General features: G+C 44.6%; 1 protein-coding gene across 1 annotated transcript in view; it reads left to right on the forward strand.

Annotated features, from left to right (window-relative positions):
• Positions 1-21,702, forward strand: part of GMPS (guanine monophosphate synthase) — a 995,590-nt gene that overhangs the window by 582,812 nt on the left and 391,076 nt on the right. The window contains exon 10 of the mRNA XM_069618429.1: positions 8,387-8,492. Coding sequence (XP_069474530.1) covers positions 8,387-8,492 — 106 coding nt within the window. The remainder of the gene's footprint in view (positions 1-8,386; positions 8,493-21,702) is intronic.

Here is a 21,702-nt window from a genome sequence, read left to right on the forward strand (position 1 = left end):
CTGGTGCGAAAATGTCATTTTCTATGGCTACCCATTGTTTTTCGGTGTTTTCCCAGAGGTGGTCTCATAAAACTCTGAGCTGAGATGCTCTGTAATACTCTTCTAAATCTGGGTACCCCATGCCCCCTGACTCTTTCGGTTGAATCAATGTGGAATATGGGATTCTTGGTTTCTTGTCGGCCCAGAGATATTTTAGGAGCGCTCGTTTGACCGCAGCCATGAACGGCTCCGGTACTATTATGGGAAGGGATTGAAACAAGAACAATAAACGAGGTAGGACGTTCATTTTTATGGAAGTGAAGCGGGCTGCCCAGGTCAACGGTAACCTCGTCCATCTGTGTATGTCTGCTTGAATGGTTTTCCATAGAGGGACGTAGTTGGCTTCGAATAGGCCTGACATGGGAACTGTTATGTTTACGCCCAGGTATCTAACAGAGTGGGACTGCACCAAGAATCCCCAGTCCGCTTTCAATTGCTCTAATGATTCGATGTCGGGCTTTAGTGGAACCGCAATGGTTTTTTGCAAGTTGGCTCTAAAGCCCGAGAGAGCCCCATAACGGAGTAACTCTTGAAAGAGGGCGGGTATGGATTCTGCAGGTCGGGTGAGGTATAATAAAATGTCATCCGCAAACATAGCTAATTTATATTCCTCTCCTCCTCGTGGAATTCCGTGAATCAGGGGGCTTGATCTTATGGCCTGGGCAAATGGTTCAATAACTAATGCGTATACTAAGGGGGACAGCGGACAGCCCTGCCTCGTGCCCCGTGTAAGGGTGAATGACGTCGAGGCGACACCATTAATAGATACTCTAGCTTGAGCAGAGTGATAGAGTGCTTTGGCCCCCTGGATCCATGTGCTTCCTAGACCGACCCATCTTAGTACTGCCCGTAAAAAGGGCCATTCCACACGGTCAAATGCCTTTTCGGCGTCGATCGATAGAAGCAGGGGGCCCTCTCCCACCTCTCGAAGTGTCGCCATGAGATCCAGGGTCTTCCTGATGTTGTCTGCTCCCTGCCTTCCCCTTATGTACCCGACCTGGTCGGTGTGGATTTGCTGTGGCAGGACTACCGCTAACCATGCTGCTAAGATGCTAGAGTAGATTTTGGCGTATACATTGATGAGAGAGATAGGGCGATATGATGAGCATTCCAGGGGGTCTTTATTTTCCTTGGGAATGACAATAATTATGGATTCAGTAAACGATTTAGGTGCCTGACCCGTCTCCAAAATTGAGTTAAATAATTTAGTGAGGAATGGGGTCAAGGAAGGTACTATTGGTTTTGTAAAAGGCCGGTGTGTAGCCGTCTTGTCCAGGTGCTGAGCCCGCTTTTAGATTAGAAATCGCTCCCTGAACTTCAAAGGTGGTGATTGGATTATTTAGTGCTCCAAGGTGTTTTTCCGTTATTGTTGGTCGGGGGAGAGCGGATAAATATGGATTTATAGCCGAGGTATGCTCGTCTCCCTCTGTTGTGTATAGTTCTGAGTAGAACTTAGCAAATCGGTTGACTATGTCTTGCGGGCCAGTGAGGGGGGAGCCCGATTCGTCGTTAATCTTATGGACTGCCCTTTCCGCTCTTTGTTTTCTAAGTCGGTTTGCTAGCATTGTGTGGGCCTTATCCCCCTTCTCGAAGAACTTCTCCTTTAGGTACTTAAGCTGCGAGAGTGCCTTGCCCTGCCATATGTCTCTCGGTTCTCCCCCAAGTCCCTTGATTTGATTTATTAAGTCTACCTCGTGAGTTGGATTCTGCCTCCGAGTTTTCTCTAGAGATGTTATCTCTGTTCTCAATTCCCCCTCTCTGAGCTGCCTGAGCCTTTTTTTGGCTGCACCCTCTGCTATGAGGAGCCCCCTAATTGTGGCTTTTCCTGCCTCCCAAACTGTGTTTAGTGGCATGTCATTAACATTATTAACTTCAAAATAATTAGTGATGGCTTCTGCAAGGGTTTCTTTGAATATTGGATCTCTGCACAAGAAGTCATTGCAAATCCATCTGCGCTCGGGTTTGGGCAATGGGCCGAGGTTTAGCTCTACAGTGCATAAGTCATGGTCTGACCAGGCTACAATTTCTATGGTGGATGTCAAGATTGCACTTTCCTCCTCTGCTCCCAATAATATATAGTCTATTCTTGAGAACGTTTGATGCGGGGGAGAGTAGAAGGTGTATGACCTGTCCTCTGGGTGTGTTGTGCGCCAGGAGTCAATTAGGTGGTGTTCTCTTAACAAGCTTCGAAATCTATCGCCTTGTAAATGGCTGGGGGGATGGACATTCTGTGCCACTGAGAGCCAATCCTTTTCTCTTTCTGCCACTACATTGAAGTCTCCCCCACAAATCAGGGTGACCTCTCGCCAGTCCTCTAGGAAATCGAGCAATGGTTCGAAAAAGGTGGATTGGGCTTGATTCGGGGCATATACAGAGCAGAGAGTAACCTTACGTGTTCTCATTCTGCCTTTCAGAGCTACGAACCTGCCCTCTTTATCTCTATGTATGTGGTCTATTTGGAGGCTCAGGGATTTCCTATATAGTATTCCCACCCCTCCATTCTTGTGCGGGCCTGATGCCCATATTGAGTTTTCCATGTCCCTTGCAGTGGTTTACTTTTAAATTCCATTGTGTGTTTTTTACCGCGGGCTGCGTTCGCAGCCACGGCAAAGCACACATGGGTGCCATTTTTGTCAAAATGGCCCCAGTCTTCTTTTTTTAACATTTCTTTGTGGAAAGGTCCTTCTTGAGATTTACTCTGCGTGCCAAACCAGGTTTGGTCCCTTTGTTAATTTTGCCTTTGGCTGGATTCAGGAGTGAAGCCTGCCTCTGGCTCCAGGGTGTCTGGTGGAGGCAGGAAGCAAGGGAGGTGCCCGAAACTCCCTGTGCTTAGTCTCCTAGGAAAACGGAATGCACTCTTAGGTGATTGGGTGACTGACAGCTAGGCTGGAATGAATGGGAGAAACATGCATAAAAGGTGAGGCTTTTTGGCTTGGAAGGCATAGTCGACCACTGGACGTAGGAATCCGAAGTAGAACTTTCCGAAGACGCTTGCTGCAACTCCTGGACCCTTGGTTTTCCCGGGGAAGCCCTGGTGCTGTGCTGAAACTCCAAATTCGTATCGACAGAGAAGCCCCTGCAAGGACGACTTCTCCCTTTGAGTTGGTGGGACCAATCAACTCCAAAGTAAGCCACCTGGACATCCTCTCGGAGCTGGTTGAAATTCCACTGCAGTTGCTGCAGGAACCGAATAGCCAGGGAGAGGAACACGAGATTGTGTGCGTTGATTTTAAGCTGGCCAAGAGCTCCAGGAAGATCCTCCGGACTCCCAGGAAGCAGGACTGACCGAGTCTGAGCCCCCTCAACAAAGTGTGGGACACCAGATGCAAGGAAAGTCCATCTCGACAGCCAGAAACCACAGTGTTGCTATTTGCGGTAGACACGAGGAGCTGAAACACCAAAGTGCCACTTGAAGATTGCCGGTTGCGAGCGGTGACCGTCCCATTGTAGTGCAGGAGTCTGCAGATTTCCTCCCTCTTGTCCCCACGACTGAGGCCCAGGAACACCAGGATCTGCAGAGCTGCACAGGAACAGAAGTCATCTGCTGCACTTTTCTTCAACCTAAAGGTACTGTAAAGTCTGAGGGACCTTACCTCTTGTTGGGCAACCTTACTAGTCCTCGTTGGAGACTTGTCTCGGTTGCTCTTGTAGAGTTGCTTACAGCTTCTTTACCTCACACGCCTAACCAGCTTGTGGCCCTACTTTGATTTCTTCTATTCTACCAAGACTTTTTAAACATTGGAAAAGACTTTCTACTTACCTGCAAGAAGTGCTTCAGTTCACCTTGACTTTTGTTAACTTTGGCTGGCCTGGCTCCCTGAATGACTCTTATCTCTTCTGCTTATGTGTTTTGCCTTCCTTCCAGGAAAGGCTTAACTGACTTGGCATTGGGGGTTGTTTTGAAAGTACTTACCTACTTAAGAATAACTGTGTGAATACTTGTTTTATTCTGAACTCTCTTCTCTTAAACACTACTCCCAAGAATATTCTAAATACAACGGTAATATATTAATGGCAACAGCACCCTAGCTATTGAAGTAATCGGAGGGTGTAGGTAGTGCCTGTGTGGCATCCCAAATGTGTAATTGCTGATTTAGAAAACTAAAAGTGTGTATTTCTGAAGTGTGTGTGTTGCTTTATATTGCTCCCTTCTGAAGAAAGCTTATTCTAACTGACTGTTAAATAAATTAATAATTGTTTAATCAAGAAACCTTGTGTGTAAGAGTGTATTTGAATACTTGTCACTGTGAATCTCTAACTCCCCTACAACTCACATTGACCCCTCTTGAGATAAGCCTGGCTGCTCAACCCGCTACCAACCTGTGTAGTCCAGACTTATACCAAAGGTTGGGTTCCTATTGCCAGGAGGTCACTGTTGTTGTAGTGCACCCAAAGGGTACTGCATACAATCTTCCCTAATACATGTATACCAAGGGATAGTTTTATAGAGTCTTACCTCAAGTGGACTTTACTTTGCTAACAAAAGGCAAAGGTCTGTTGGGGAGCTATGCCTTTCTTCCAACCCCTTTTCTACAGAGGGTTATCCTGAAATTGTGCATGTCGGCCGGTTGTGCAATTCATTTTGTGGCACCATATTGGCATTCCAAGGTCTGGTTTTCAGACCTCAATAATCTGGTGACCCTGGGGCCTCTGAGACTGGAGGTTACGTTGTGGCAACTGCTGACTCAGCAGGAATGTGCATTGGTCCGCCCGTCTCTCTAGCGCTAGTAGTATGCTTTCTGAAAAATTGGCATTGGGACATTTGGGTATGTCACAGGAGAACATACAAATTATTAAGCAAGCCAGAAAGGATTTTGTTCATGCTCAATCCAAAAGAAAATTGACACATTTTTCTTTCTGGGGAAAAAGAAAGACGTGAACTCTCTCTCCTCCTTGATTAATGTCCAGCTTATTTCACTGAGTCAGGCGGTGCAGGTAGACATGTGTCATAAATATTTGGCTGCAATAGGGACTAGATGACATTCTCCTCTGCAAACCCAGTGGTGATAAAGTATCTGGAGGGGTTAGGTAGCGTTTACCTCAAATCAAACATCCTCCATGGTATCTGAACATTGTGCTGATAGCCCTGGTGCACAAACCTTTTGTAGAAGACGAGTCGGATGCCTCTACAGGAAGTTACACCTCTCTACTACCTGTATGCTGGAAACCAGAAGGTGTGCCAAGTTTGATAACAGTAACTGTACTATTCCGCAAAGAGTCTTCGAGACAAGGTATCCATTAAGAAAACCCTATATGATGTACCCTCGTAGAGATGACAATCTCTTGGAAGCAGTCCGTGAGGGAATATGAAGATGAGAGAAAGAGAGGCTGGTGACATCGCAAGAAGTGAGCGTGATGCACTGAGAAGAGAGGCTGAAGAAAAGAATGTATAGTCCTTATAGAATCTGATGACGTAATAAAGAATCAAGTAATCTTTCAAATGAGGACTAAAGATTGCACATGTGAAGGAGCACTGCAGATAATGCAAGCTGTGTTCTAACTGTAAAGATGCAGCAACACAAGTAGACCAAGTAATCATAAAGGCTAGCTATACGTAGTGAATAGACTGCAGGCAGTGCCGTCATTGTATAGAATTCTGGACATTCGAGATCACAATTTTAGTAAGCTTAAAAGACCCATGAAGAAAGAAGGATTAATGGCTATTAGGTGTGTCGCAGCAAAGAATTAGCTGGAACTCGAAGCAAGACCAAGAAGGCTGTCTGGCCTGATGTCAAAGGCTGAAGCAGCCAAAACTGGTTATCAGTCCTTGAAGAACAGTGAACGTGAGGCGCCGAGGCATCCTTTGTTAAGTTGCAAAGAAAGAACACCATGAGTGCCAAGTTTCTTCATTTTAAGACAGTTAAATGGGCCGATTAACGGTGTCCCATCACGTGAGCCAAGGATGGAAATAGGAGTTGGGGCGCACAGACCAGAACTGGTACAAGAAGTACCCATACCGCCTTTTAGTATTGGGAGCAGTGATACTTCGCAAGGACAAGTTCAAAGACAATCTGAATGGCGGATGTCATGAGTGATGAGAGATATAGGGCTAATTGCGTGGGGAGACCCAGGCCAAGTCCACCCACTGACACCTGGCGGTACAAGCTTACGTGCGCTAGTGAGTCGAATGTTCCAGAAGCGTACAAGCGTGCCAACCAATTATAGAAAGCCATATAACAAAGGGCCTTATAGTTTTATAGCCAATATCGTACTGTGTATTTAGTAATTACTGAAGATGACTTGCAATAGGGGTGGGCATAAGTTGTCCACCTGAATGTAGAGACCCAATCACAACCCGTCCCTATAAAGAAATTATACTTGGATGTTCCCTTTAAGCCAACCACAATCCCATGTAGGTTTTTCTTGTTTGCCACGTAGTATGAGGTCAAGTATGTGTTTTTGCTATACAAGAATGCTTTTATTATGAAATGTCTTGAGACATGCTGTGCGACGTCCGTTGATGTCCGTTTAACTCACGGTTTTAGATAATTGAAAATTAAACCATTGAGAGAAAGACATTTTGCCAACTTCCTGAGTCGGTCTTCTTATTTGGTGTAAGTTATTCTGCATCCCAGTCATCGTATGACGTGTTACCTAAATAAAGGACCATAAGGGTTCACTTTCAAGCCAATGGCATCAGTTGACATTAAGATAGTAACAGGGAAAACCTTGATCCAGGCCTTGGCTGCATCTGAGCCGTATACACTTTTACATAAAGACACATTCCTACTTAAGATACGTTTGGTGTTCCATATCAATCAGGAAATTGAACTATGAAATGGTTTTCCTAACCCACAATCCGATGCAGAAAAGGCTCAACACTGTCTTGATGTCAGGTGAATGCCAACATTCTGCCTTGGAACCAAAAACTTCTGAAGGTCACATGTGCTTTTCATCACTTTCGGTGTAAAGGGGGTGAGGGGTGGGGAGGGGCCTCCCTGGGAAATCAAGCTTCTAAGGCATCTACCGCTAGGTTGATGGTGTCGGTAATGAGGCATACACAATTCAGAGGAAGGCTCCACCAGCAGCAATACATGCCCACGCTGTGAGAGGAAAAGCAGATGGAGTAGCTTTTCAGAAGCATGCTTCCTGGGACCTAGGCATGGCTGCTAAATCGGCCTTGCCTTCAGTGTTATGTGAATATTATTGCATGGCTACTGGCTTCAGAGCAGATGCTGCCCTCAGACAAGCAGTTTAAAGTAATGTTTTCACATCCATTTGACCTGGAGTAATATTTCTCCTGTCTTATTAGATGCACTGAAATCACCCATACAGTAGGAAGGAAAGGGGATGGGACATGGGAATAAGGAAAGGTTATTAACAAAAGTGACCACTGTACTGCATGTCCATAGTCCTCTTTTCTCCATACAACCCCCCTCCTCCCCAGCCCTAAAAAAGTGTACTTGACAGTATCAAGTCCGTTTGGCTGGGTTAATGGTGCTTGGACAAGCCCATAGCCAGACCCACATATGCGTAATGTAAAGGTGAAATCTGAATTTTTGCATGGAAAAAGGTACCAGTCCTGTCCCCTAACATGGATGCCCGTACAGTATGGAGGAAAGGGAACTATGGTTTAGGAATACTGTACTCGCTACAGTGAGCAACTTTTCCTTTCCTTGCCATTTGCACCAGCTGTCTACCCTCTGGCCACTAGGTTGGAAACATTCCACTTTGTAAGGTGCCATAGGTATACAGCTTTTCCTGTATTTTGAAGCCTGTATTAATGGCTTGTTGCTTGGGATTTTCATCTGTTAGTTGACAAATCAAGTACCATCCAAAATTGAGTAATGCTTGTTGATAAAGCACTTGGGAATTACAGGAATTTTGTATGAAGTTCTGTATAAAAAAATGCTTTCAGTTTTTAACCTAATGGTCATAGGCTCAAATCTTAACAGTACTGCTCACCCCTCCAAAGTCGATAAAACGATTATCATTGCGTTTGGAAATAAACATCTGATATCGGTCTGTAGCACTGAGATATAGACTGGAGATCGAGGTCTGCATTAGATACACACATGTTGCACATATATGTTCTGTTTATATTATAAAGTAATGCTGGCAGAGAAATTAACAAAATGTGTTACAATTTTGACTACAGTAAAGTGTCACTTCTGGTAATGTCAAGAGGTGCTTAGACTTTTTTTCATCTCGCATACTACCTGTTTCCCCATGTATGAGAAATGTATCAAGTGTCATTTTAAACCTAATGGATTTTTCCAGGTGAATCTGAAAAAAAAGGTGGCCTTATCGATTTGAAAGTTACCTGTATGGGAAATGACATATTAAGCCCATGCTGCAGAAATATATTTGACAATTTTTAAAATGCAATCTTGTTTTCCTTTTGTAGGGTAAAGTAATAGAGCCACTGAAGGATTTTCATAAAGATGAGGTCCGAGCTTTAGGAAGAGAGTTGGGGCTTCCAGAAGAACTAGTTTCAAGGCATCCATTTCCAGGTGAGTGATTTGTGCCTAAAACGTACAATCGTCACACAAAACAGGCAGCACACATTTTTATTCATGTTGATGTTTTGTGGAGTTTCAGCTCTAAATTATCCAATGTTCAGATGGTGGGAAACATTATTTTTATTGGTTGGACGAGTCTGGAGGGATCTTGGCAGTGCAATGTTACCCGGAAAGGCTTGGGCTCCGTTTTGTCTTTACTTATCTGGAATTAAGCAATTTGCCTTAAAGTAGTGTATCATTTACATTCAAAATAGTGGGCCCAATTTCTTGATCTTCCTATATATGTTCTTTAACCTGTATTGGTAAAAATCAATGTTATCTATGGCTGGATAACCGGCTTCTAGAGCGCTTACTGAAAATATTAGATCTTGATTTTGAAATTAGTTTGTGATGTGCAAGACCGCTCCGATATCCATGTGAATAACTAATAGATTTAATTACTATGCCATGGGTTTAAATATGAACATGTTTTTATACTGAATCACTACATTAAGATCAGTGCTCAGTCACAATGAGCAAATAACCACACATTGTATTCTTCGTTTTCAACAAAAAGTTGAATGTATTTTCTGTGCGTTGTGACAGGGCGGCCCGCCCCAAATATTCATGCGGTCTCTTAGAGTCAAATCCAAGGGTGTTTATTGAACTTTTGCTCATCAGAGTAGGTGGTTTTCTTCAGGGCCTAATGGGCTGGGGATATTTGGTGCTAGGGCCGGCCCCTTACACTCACGGCTTACCTGGGCTTGCTTCCCACCCCTCTAGCCCAGATGTCCCTATCAGGGTTGTTAATAACACTCAGATAGGTAATCCTTTGCTGTTTTTCTTCTCCGTCTGCACTTTAGGTGTTTGCCCCAAGTCCATGGCTACCTGGATCCCTAGGGAACTTCTAATTTTCCCTCTCCTGTCATCGGTTAGTACTCGGGGATTAGGGAACAGTGCCTTCTTTAATGATCACACCTTTCTCACCCTCTTATACAAGACAGTTCGCTATACTGATCTTACTTTGTTCTCCTCACACTATGTCAGAGTACCTCCAATCTCTCACTGCCCCTTTCCACCTCCACCCTTACATCTTATTGCCTTTCCCACTCCTATTCTTGCTAACGCTTGGATCTCCAACTATCCTCTACCTCCTTCCTTTCACTCTACTTTCTTATTGTTCCTCTAGTTATAACTTCTATTTCACTCTACACCAATATCTACTCCTACTCACTGTTGCTCTTCCCACTCTACCTATACTGCTGTTTTTATTCTGCTACTACCACAACCTCTCTACTACCTTTTACTTTTCTAAGATGCTCAGAGATATGGTGCCCTGCTCACCCCTTTCGCGATCCTAGGACCCAGAGATATGGTGCCCTGCTCACCCATCTACTACTGACCACCACCCTACCACTTATGTCCTTCAGTCTCTACCCCCACCACCTACTACCTTTACTCCAGACTATTACTGCCTCTTTCACTACTACTATTCTATCCTACCTCTGCTTATGCTACTCGCTCTCCCCTCCCTCACAGAAACACTCCACAGGCTCCCTCCTTAACATAGCCTCCGCATTCCTGCTGCTCGCCTCCTCAGGTCTCTCGGACATCCTCCACCACCTCCTGTCCTCACCCACCTAACCCACACTTACACACTCACACCTCCTTTAAATACCCACCCCTCCCAGGATTGGCTACTTACCTTTTCCAATCACTTACCTGACTCCAGTGGGTGTGACAGGGAATGGCCATGGGAGGACTGAAGAGCTAGGAAGACACACCCCTTTCCAAACATGGACCCTGCTGGGGTCCCAGGATGCTGTAAAACTCAACACTCAAGGCCTACAGGGCCTTTTAAACAATTAATTCTATCTCTGTTGGTGTAGTGTGTACAAGCCTCTGTGGAGCCTTTATTCCATAAGAAACCCCAATCCCTGGTGGCATAGTGGTTCAAGGCCTTCATGGGTCCTGTTGAAGTTCCCTAGTGGTCTAGTGGTGGCTCCCTTTTGGCTGTAGACTCCAGCATTCTGAGTCTGCCAGTGTTATGAAGGACATGGCACCCTTTGGTGCTGCATCTGCTCTTGCTGCGTCCTGCAGCCGGTGTTCTGTTTGCGACACGCCGTAGAAGGGATAATGCTGCCGCCTTGCGTCCTTCAGAGTCTCGCTTTGTCTCCTGGGGCTGCTGCTTTATCTGCGGTCTAGAGGCCGCCATCAATGCCGGTAAGGAGGGTTTGGGAGGGGGGGCTTGCCTCCATTCAGGCCACCGTGTTGGGCTGCGGTGGGCCCCCTTCCCCCCTTTTGACGGGGCCCCAGCACTGGCCCTGTCACAGTATTTACAAGCACAATTTTGCAGAACAATGCGAAACACATCTTCGTTTCACAGTATTTTAACAGTTCCATCTGTTAGGCAAGATTGTGTGCAGTACCCTTTGGGAGACTACAGCAACCTTGACCTCCTGGCAATAGGAACCCAACCTCTGGTGTAAGTCTGTACTACAGAGGGTGGTAGTGTGGCTGAGCAGCCAGGCTTATCTCGAGGGGTCAATGTGAGCAGTAGGGTTTTTACACAGATTCACAGTGATAAGTATTCAAATAAACTCTTACACTCAAGGTTTCTTGATTAAATAATTATTAATTTAACAGTCAGTTGAATAAGCCTTCTTCAGAAGGAAGCACTATATAAGTAACACAAAACTACACTTCAAAATACACACTCTTAGTTTCTCTAAATCAGCAAGTACCCTTTTAGGATGACACACAGATGTTTCCTACACCCTGAGGTGACATAAATAACTAGGACACTGTGGACATTAATATATCACTGTTACATTTAGAGCAATACTGAGTTTTGTGTCAAAGAAAAGAGTTTAAGAGTAAAGCAGAGATAACTACTATTCTAAATTCTGAAGAAGGTATGTACTTTTGAACCCCCACCAATACAAAGTAAATTAACCCTTTCCTGGAGGAAAGGTAAAGCACAAAGTTAGAGGTAAGAAAAGTCTTTCAGGGATCCAGGCCAGTCAATGTTAGTTGAGCAAATGTCTAGGTGAGCTGAAACACTTCTTGCAGGTAAGTAAAAGTCTTGCACAGTATTTTAGAAGTCTTTGTAAACATAAATAGAATCACTGTAGGGCCACAAGCTGGGAGGCTTGTGAGGGGCAAAGCTGCAAGCAACTCTGCAAAGCAACCAAGACCAGTCTCAACTGAGAACACGTAAGGCTACACAACAAGAGGTAAGTCCCCTTATTTTCACAGTATCTTTGGTTAGAGGAAATGTTTCCAACTGGCTTCTGTTCCTGTGTAGCTCTGCAGAACCTGTTGTTCCTGGGTCTCGGTCGTGGGGACAAGAGGGAGGACATCTGGGGACTCCAGCACTACAAATTGAAGGTCGATGGCAGCTATGGGCAAACTTCGATTCAGCGGCACTTCGTGGTTTCAGATCCTCACATCTATAGCAAATAGCACCACTGCGGTCTCTCGGGTACCACTCTAGACTTTCCTTGCATCTGGGGTCCAGCACTCTATTGAGGTGGCTCAGGCTTGGTCAGTCCTGCTTCCTGGGAGTCCGGAGGATCTTCCTGGAGCTCGGGTCTGACTTAGAGACTCACTCGATTCTGGTGTTCCTCTCCCTGGAACTTTGGTTTCTTCAGCAGCAATGGAAGTACAGCCAGCTCCAAGAGGATTTCCAGATGAGCTTGTCTTGGGGTCGATTGATCCCACCAACCCAAGGGCAGAAGTCATCCTTCCTAGTTGAGTGGATTTCAGAGCTTGAGCACAGCAGCAGGGCTTCACCGGGCAAACCAACGGTCCAGGAGTTGCAGCAGGCGTCGCTCCAAGTTCTTCGGATTACTTCGTCCAGTGGTCGACTCTGCCTACCGAGCTAAAAGCCTTGCCTTTTATGCAGGTTTCTCCCATTCATTCGCAGCCTAGCAGTCAATCACACAGCAGGGTGGCTGTCCTCAGAGGACAGCCATCCAACCATCACACTTGGGTGCATTACTGTAACCAAGGATACCAAGCACAGGGAGTTTTGGGCACCTCCCTCACTTCCTGCCAGACACTCTGGCGCCAGAGGGGGGCTTCACTCGTGAATCCCGCCATAGACAAAACTAACAAAGGGACCAAACCTGGTTTGGCGCACAGAGTAAATCTCGAGGGACCTTTCCATCAAGAAATGGCAGAAAAGAGAAGGCTGCAGCCATTTTGACAAAATGGGCACCCATGGGTGTCTAACTGCAGCTGCAATTGCAACTCGCGGTAAATACACACAATGGTAGTAAAAAGTAAACCACTGCCACCAGGCATTAATTGTAGAAAGGGTAACCTAAAAATGTTACATGAGAAACTATACAAAGGGGATACTAAGTAACCCCTCCAGCACCCTGTTGTAAGATAGTGTGTGCTGGGTCGAGAAAGTTACAAAATGTAAGTAAAGTCAAATTCACTTCACTGCTCTTGGAAACAGTAGTTTCATCAAGAGAGGGTATTTCAACATTTGGGAAATCTAAAAGACTTCCCCTGTGTCACTACACTGAAGGTGCTGTGTGTCACAATGTAAAGATGATGCCTATAGTGTTTGTCAGTCTCCAAAGTCAAAAAAAGTCCAAATCACAGAAAGATGCATGAGAGAGTGGGGAAAAAGGTCCCACTCTCTCCCGGTTAGAAATTAAAAGTCCAGCAAAAAAAAATGGGGGTCTCTAAGGTAGAAGGGAATTAGCACGTCTGAGAATTCTCCCTAACATCTAACATTAGAAGCTACAAAAGGGGTCTGTCATTGCAATCATCAGAAGACGACCCTGGAAACAACTGCCCATAAGCCTTCCCCTACAGTCCTAGCTGTGAAAATACAGAAAATGCTTTCAACAGTTTAGGTTATGGATCGGTAGAATGTATCTATACGTAGGGCATTCATCAATCTGGCCCACCACTGCTAAATTTGAGGTGGTCTAAGGAATGTTCAGTGTTGTGCTACTGTAAATAGCTAGGCAATATAATGTGTTGCAAGTTATGATCTGAAGCCTGATCATTTATAACAGTTACTTTTCTAAGTATCTCCCACTAAGATTACCCTTGGGGTCCAGGGCTAATTCCAGACGGGCTATAGATGTTTAGATTTATATGCTTTGCAAAGGCTGCCAACTAATGTTTGGTGTGGGGTATTCATTGTTCCAAATTGATCAGACCATCAGTGTGGGCATTGTTGCAGCATTATCCCTACACTACATTTGCAACATGATGTTGCATGTGTTGACATACTTGGATTGTTCTCTTCCACCATGTATTTTTCTAAACAAAAAGTAACCTTGAGTGTTCGCCCATTTCTGGCGACAGGTGACTGGGAATTTCATGCAAGAGATCAAAAGTGTCTTTTTCATTACTCCTGTTCACCTTTCTACAGTGAAGGAGATTTCATAAACAGGGCTCAATAACCCTTTAGGTTTTATGTGAACAGAAATAAAGACTGTAGGATGACTTGCTGCTGGTTGGGTTTGCTGATCAGATAAGGGAAGTCTGTATTGTAAAACATCTTGTGTGCTGTGCATCAAATGTTGTTCTGAGTTACCCCAAAAAAATGTGTGCAAATTCTAAGAGGAGCCAGGTGGAACGTCTGCTCTGCGCAGTGGTGTACAACTGAAAACTGTCAGGCTGTGCCTCCATGCATACCTTCCGTAAGCACTACTCACTGACTAGAGAAGATGCTCAATATGGGCATTTGTTCTTACAGAGCTTTCCGGTTAAGGAAGGATTACTTGCTTTTTCCTATTGTTCTTTATTTGTAAGATGTCACAGGAGGACACCAACTCTCAAAGGCGGTTCAAGGGTTTATAATTAAAATTCTAATCGGATCTCACTAATGGCTGTATGTCTCATTGCCATTGGGCTTTTCCTTGCCTAGCCAAAGCCTCCCTAAATCCCCGGGTGGGCACTAGAGATTGTTAACCCCTACTAAGTAGGATCTGGCAGTCTAACAGTGAGGGCTTAAAGGTGATCACCTTATTTTGCTCTCTCCCTCCAGGAATTTCTAGGTCGGTCCTAACCTGGGGTCCCACAAAAATAAATCTCAATGTGGTGTCTTTCCAAACACTGAGGTCTCACTTGGTCTTTACCTCTCATGCACCTAAACCCTGATGACCTCTCCTTCCGTTCTCTTCGTTTACTCCTCCCTAACCCTCTGATGTTTTCCCATCTACTACTCTATATCACTCTTGCCTTCTCTCCACACTCCACTCAGGGGAGTTGCAGCAGTCAATCAGTAGGGTAGGAATGCTGGTCTCCCCCCATGGAATAAGTTATTTTCCTGGGCTAGAGCTTTGCCCCTCCCTATCTTCGATGCCACCCAGGGCGAGAGCCTTTTACCCCAGACTCCCGCCACCGGCCGTTCCCCCCCCCCCCCCTACCCGTAATTGCCTGTTGCAAGCTGCTCTGGCCCCCCGTTGCCCGCTCCTCACTGATGTGATAGCTGCCAGATGGGTGGCCTTGTTGTTTTTTTTTTATGGAATCCAGACTAACCCACTGGACTGAGCCGAGAGAGTAGATTAGAAAATGAAATGAAAGGCAGTTTTTAATTTACCCTTTCTGTGAATAAAACACACAATTGTTACAATTAAAGTATATGAGATTGGTTAATACTAAACCAATGTTCCCTTTGCCTGCTTTTTCAGTAGGACACTGGCTGTGGCCTAGAAAACAAAAGGGTAGTGAGGAATAGAACCACCTACCCCATCTGCTTTGGAAAAAGGAACCTTTAAGCAGAAAAAAAACTGTATGATCAGCATAACCCTGATGAATTTCCTAGATAGAATGTATAGAAGAATGAGTGAGGAATGAAACATGTCGGGTAATGAGGGGTTTTTGAAAAGTTGGATGACTAAGTATCACTGTAATCATTGTTAATTAGGGACTGTTCTGTGTCTTCCTGAGCTTGAGGATGAACAGATAACCCGATGAATTAAGTTCAAGAAGTAAATAAAAATGAGTATTGTACAGACCATACAGACTGATTGTATTGCTTTTTAAAGCAACATTGCATGTGATGCATATATTTCCTTTAAGACAAAGTAAAAAATATGCATTTCTTGGTAATGAATTTTTGTCATTTTATGTAGAACAAATAAAGATATATTTTTTGTAATAATTGATACAGATTCATAGATTTCCTTTTTGGCGCTGGAAACAAAAATTAGAAGTGAATGTTATGGATGCGACTACTTGAATCGAGACCTATAAGCCAGTTGGTGAAAGCATGAAAAGGCAAGGGAACAACTAAACTAAATTAATGTACCGTATTGTGTTAAGCTAAAGAGGGGTGTTTAAAGGGGTCCAGATAAATATACCCTCGAGTCTCTTAAGTGTGTGTGAGCTTACTATCTTCCACGACCTTGCTTTCACAATCTTCATAAGTGCTCATCACTTGCTTTTCCTGATACTCATAAAGCTTCGTCATTTGCCTTGAAATGTTAATTACTTGTGTTTTACACTTTATTTCATTCGTAGGCTCATCAAAGATTTCCTTTAGTTTGGTATTCAATAATGCTTGCTTTATACTCCAGTTCCTTTACTTATAGTTCAACGTCTGCTCGATCTTATGCCCACTTATAGCCCCAGGAGTGCCCTCGTATGAGTGATCCCTTCAATTCACTCACTGGTCCTCGGCTGCTCCTCTGGGTGTCATCTCTTCTTTCTCCTGGTGTTCTTCGGCTCAGCGCACACTTCTGGGAGATCTGAAAGTAACGCTGGCCTTCTGCGAACCTCGCTGTGCGTTGCTGGTAGCTCCTCTCTTCACTTGCGGATGCTACCGGTTTCGCCTGCAGCACTCGGGAGAATTCCGTGCCCCACAGCTCTGGCTGTGGGCACCAGCAGAGGAGATTATGGTGGCCTCAACGCTGCCACGACCAGCTCATGCCCCAGTGTCTTGGTCTCCTTTGCAGTAGCTGGCGTCTTGGCTTCCAGGCAGGACTCTACTCGGCAGCCCCCTCTTGGGCAGGAATTCTCCCCTCTTAGGCCAGTCTCTCCCAGCCCAGCTTCTCTCCTCCTGGATTTCCCTTCCTTGCTGACGGCCCCACCTTTTATGCACCTGTGACGCCTTAACAGGTTGTAGGTGCGAGCCCTGGAGTCCAATTACCTGACCACAATAACTTCTGTTCTCCGGACATGCCTGGCCCTCGCAATAGATTCTAGGCCTCTTCCTCCCGTCAGTACCAGAGTGATGTAACTGAATGTTGGTGTATACAACTCTGAGGGAAAGGGGGATACTATGCATTACCCAAAGACATGCTCTTCCCCACTCCCTAAGGACTCTCCACCCAGGTGATCCTACCACACATCTCCACCCCCAGGTTCAGGAACCAAAAGCCACCTGAGAAGAGGATACAAGGGGAGTAGGTGTGAAGAGGCCCTTGGGTTTCTCACAACAGGTGGTGGCGAATCTGTTAGAAAATACATTAGAATCAGCAGACACTGCTGGAAGGATTATAGCTGAAGGAACAATGTTAAACCGCCATCCGTGGCTTCATAATTAAGGCTATAAGCCTGAAACTTAAGCAACCCTCTTAAACCTGCCAATAGAGGATTCTGTCCTCTTTGGGAAGCAGTGGACGACGCATTGGAGACCACTAAAAAGGAGTATAAGACCCTAAAGCGACTAAGTCAAATTTCAAACAAACCGTTCATTTAACAGGAAGTTTTCAATACCCGAAGTTCCTTTTTGGAACCAAGGTTTCACAAGAGACTCACAATCTGGTTTTGGGCTTTCCTCATCCACATGGTGCTCCCCTCAGGGTCAGTCCTCTTCTTTTCACACCACAGGGTTTAAAAGGGGTAAAAATCGGGGCAGAAGTACAGCCTCCAAAGTCTCCACCACACCTGTCCCCAAATGACAACTTAGTCCATGTCTCCTATACTACCAGAGTAGCGGTTTGCATCTCTTTTCACTGACGCATGGGAGGGCATAACTTCAGATCAGTGGGTGTTCAGGGGATATTCTATAGAACTACTGGAAAAACCTTGCCACTATCCTCCAAAATTAAGGAGCAATTTAAGAGAACATAATTTGATTTTACAAGAAGTGAACACGCTACTTCAAAAGGGAGCAATAGAGCTGGTTCCTCTGCTAGAGATAAACAAGGGTATTTATACAATGTACTTCCTTGTCCTAAAGAGGGATTTAACCATGCATCCTGTCTTAGACATGTATCCTGAAAACACGTATGTCCTGCCACAAAAATTCAGAATGACAACGCTACAGGAGGTAATCCCATTTCTAAAGCAAGGGGATTGTATGGCAACAATGGATATCAAAGATGCATACTTTCATATTTCAATGTTGCCAGCGAACAAAAAATATGTAAGGTTCTTAAATAAAGTGACCTGCTAGCCTTCATGGTAGGTTCCTTTTAAGCTTTAATAGTATCTTCTTAGATTACAGTTATATAAGACACATAGAGAGCCCCTGCCTGGGTGATGGGTGCCAGTATCTGTTCTAACTGCCTGTGCTTGGAACCCTGAAACAAACATTGTCTCATTCACAGCACGACATTCCATGTGACATCACAGGCTTCCAACATGCAAAGACAAGCACTTCACAATGCATTTCCTTCCCTTATCACAACACCACACACACGAAGGCACATCACAACACATCTCCCATCCTTACTGAAATTACTACAACACACAACTCCTTGTTTAAAGAGTAGGCAACTCTGTAAAACATGCTGAGGTGTCCCTCCTCCATTTTCACTTAGGTTCCACAACCCGGAAGGCATCCATCCCTCTCCAACCAAACTACTAGCCTGGCGTGACTCACACAGTGTTAGGGAGAATTCTCATAAATGTGCTAATTCCTTTCACCTTAGAGACCCCCAGCAACTTTGCTGGATTTTGAAGACTTGAATTTTCTTACCTGGAAAGAGTGTGAGCCTTTTTTTCTTTCATGTATTTTGATGTGTGTTTTACTCTTGTGTTCTTTGATTATGGAGTTTTAGACGACTCCATAGGGATCATCTTTTCATGTGTGTTACACAGTACATTCAGTGCAGTAACACAGGGATGTCTTTTAGACTTCCAAAAGGTTTAGATACCTTCTCTGGGATAAACTACTGTTTCCCAGAGAATGTAAGGTTAAATTGACATTACTAGTCTTTTTAAATTCCTAGACCCAGCACACACTATCTTCCTATAGAGTGCTGGAGGGATTACCTAGAATCCCCTGTGTCTAAACACTCATGTAGCAGTCAAATTCTACCCTTTTCTATCGAAATGGCTGGTGGCAGGGGTTTTACAACGAACCACCATGATTTTTCCCGATCACGAACACTGGTAGCTAAAAATCGCAGGAGCCAAGGTTTCCAAGATTGCGCCTTAAGCCCCTTTGTTTAAACGGGTCCCGGTCTTCTTTTTTACCATTTCTTTCTGGAAAGGTCGTCCTAGAGTTTCTCTCTGCGCGCCAAACCAGGTTTGGTCCCTTTGTTCGTATGCCTTTGGCAGGCTTCATGACTGAAGACCGCCTTTGGCGCCTGAGTGTCTGGGGTGGGCAGGAAGTGAGGGAGGTGGCCAATGCGCCCTGTGCTTAGTCTCCTTGGAGACCCAAATGCACTCTGTCGTGATTGGCTGGCTGACTGTCCAGCAAGGACAGCCACCCTGCTGAGTGAGTGACAGCTAGGCTGGAATGAAAAGGAGAAAACTGTTGGACTTGGAAGGCAGAGTCGACCACTGGAACGAAAGAACCAAAGACGAGCTGGAAGAGGACGGCTGCTGAAACGACTAGACCGTTGGTTTGCCTGGTGAAGCCCTGCTGCAGGTCCGAATTGCAAAGTTCATCTCGACAGAGAAACCCCTTCCAGGACAACTTCATCCTTTGAGTTGGTGGGACCAATGCACTCGTAAGCCACCTGGATACCTTTCTCAAGGCTGGTTAGGATTAACCAGGGAGAGGGACACCAGCTCGTGTGCTTGAATTACAGCTACTGGAACTGAAGTGACTCTATTTTGTCTGCGTTTTCCGACGATCCCGTTCGTTGCAGGAGTCCCCCGAGGTCCTCCCTCTTGTCCCACGACTGAGGCTCAGGAACAGTGAGATCTGCAGGAACTGCCAGGTACCAACGTCTTCAGCTGCATCTTGTTCTTCATTTTAAGGTACTGTGCCAACCCGATTGAGAGAACTTAACCTCTCGCAGTGAAAGTTCGCAGAACTTTTCCCAACTTGCAGGCCTTATCAGCTTGTGACTCAACAAATGATTATTTTTCGTGCAAACTACTTCTGAGAACTTTACAGTTTACTACAAGAACTGCTCTTTCCTATCCAAGACACTAGCCCATCGACTTTGCCCTAAGTCTATTGAACTGAATTGAGTCCTCTAGTGAACTGAAACTATTTGCACTGCCTAAGAATGTATTTGTGATCTATTCTATTAACTTGTGGCTTTGCCTTCTCATTCAAAGTGACTGAAATGCCCTTTGGCTTCTATTTCAGGGGAGTTTAAATTGCTCAGAAAAGTATTGTTTTTGTGTTGACGTATATTTGTGTATAATACTAAGTTTCCTCCTTCTAGTGAATGTTTTCCATATTATTGTGTAATAAATTTATAAGTGTTTTACCAAGAAACCTTGAGTATAAGTGTCTACTTGAACCACTGTGATTGTAAGACCTCTGTGTAACTTCATTTACTGCTCACATTCCCTCTTGAGTTAAGTCTGGCTGCTCAGCTCGCTACCACAAACTGTGTAGTACAGACTTATACCAAAGGTTGGTTTTGCTTACACCTGTGGTCCTAATTGTATGTGGTGGTCCCAGAGGGTACTGCATGCAATTCTGCCTAACACACACAACTCGGACTGACCAGGCGTGACACTCACACTCACTTCACTTACTGACCTGGTGTGACTCACACACACACCTCACTTACTGACCTGGCGTGACTCATACACACCATTCAGACTAACCAAACTTCTGACCATTCTAACACTTGTAAAAACATACATTACAATATGTGGCAACTAAAAAACATTTCTTTTCATAGTTTCAAACAAACTAAAGGTCCATGCTGTTCATCAGCAATAACCCTGCAAATCCTCAAATGGTTACATGCTACATTTCAGTTCTATGGTTATCTCTACATTCTACTCTTCTCGGGGCACTGGGGCTTCCGTAGAATTCATTGCCAATGTTCCTCTCGTGTCCATTTGCAAAGCGGAAACCTGGAGTACTGTACACACCTTTACAAAACACTATTGCCTAGATACTCACTCTAGTTCTGATTCTCAGGTGGGACAAGTAGTACTAAGACATCTTTTCACTACTGTTCCTTCTCACATCTCTCCTCCAACTCCAAGTACTGCTCGCTAGTCTATGCACAGCATGTGATTCTAAGCAGATTAACAAGCATCAGAAGACATGCGTTACTTACCGTAATAGCCTTTCTGATTATTGTATCTGCTTAGATTGACATGCCCCCACCCTTCCTCACTGCTTGGATGGAAGGAACATAGACTTCTTAATACTATTCTCTCTTTTCTGTACTCACTCACGATAGTCATAAGGCTCCCTAACGGCAGAAAAAATAGAATCGGAGTGACCTCGACGTGCAAGGGATTTTGGGTACACTACACATCACGTTGGGGATAATGTTACAGGCACACCCATGTCGATGTCCCCTTTTGATCCTCGAAAGACAAGATTCAATACTCCGCGGTTACCACTAGATGTCGGACTATATGCACAGCATGTGAATCTAAGCAGATACAATCATCAGAAATGCTATTACGGTAAGTAATGCATGTCATACCAAGGCTATGCTTAAAGTTAGATTGAATATAGAAAGACAGCTAAGTGGTAACATCAGAACAATCAAGGTTTGAAGCAAGGATGTACACTAGCGCCGACCCTTTATAACCTCTATGTTGCTGATATAGATGAAGCCCTTAGAATTCAAGGAATTGCCCCTCCCAATATAGGCCATCAACATATTACATGGCTGCCATATGCAGATGATAACATCATTCTAGATAGGACACAGATTGGCCTTAATCAGAGATTGGATGCTCTCTCCAACTACTCATTGGACAATCATTTGGCCATAAATCCTAGTAAAACTAAGATTGATAATTCGGTCCAGTAAAAAGAAGACACTTGTTTAATTGGAAAATTCACAATTAAATTAACGAGGTGGTCCATGCCGATGTTTATTTGGGGGTAACTATTACAATTCCTTGAATGTGGATACAT

Source organism: Ambystoma mexicanum, chromosome 10, assembly GCF_040938575.1.
Source record: "Ambystoma mexicanum isolate Mex_15411 chromosome 10, UKY_AmexF1_1, whole genome shotgun sequence".
Taxonomy (NCBI): domain Eukaryota; kingdom Metazoa; phylum Chordata; class Amphibia; order Caudata; family Ambystomatidae; genus Ambystoma; species Ambystoma mexicanum.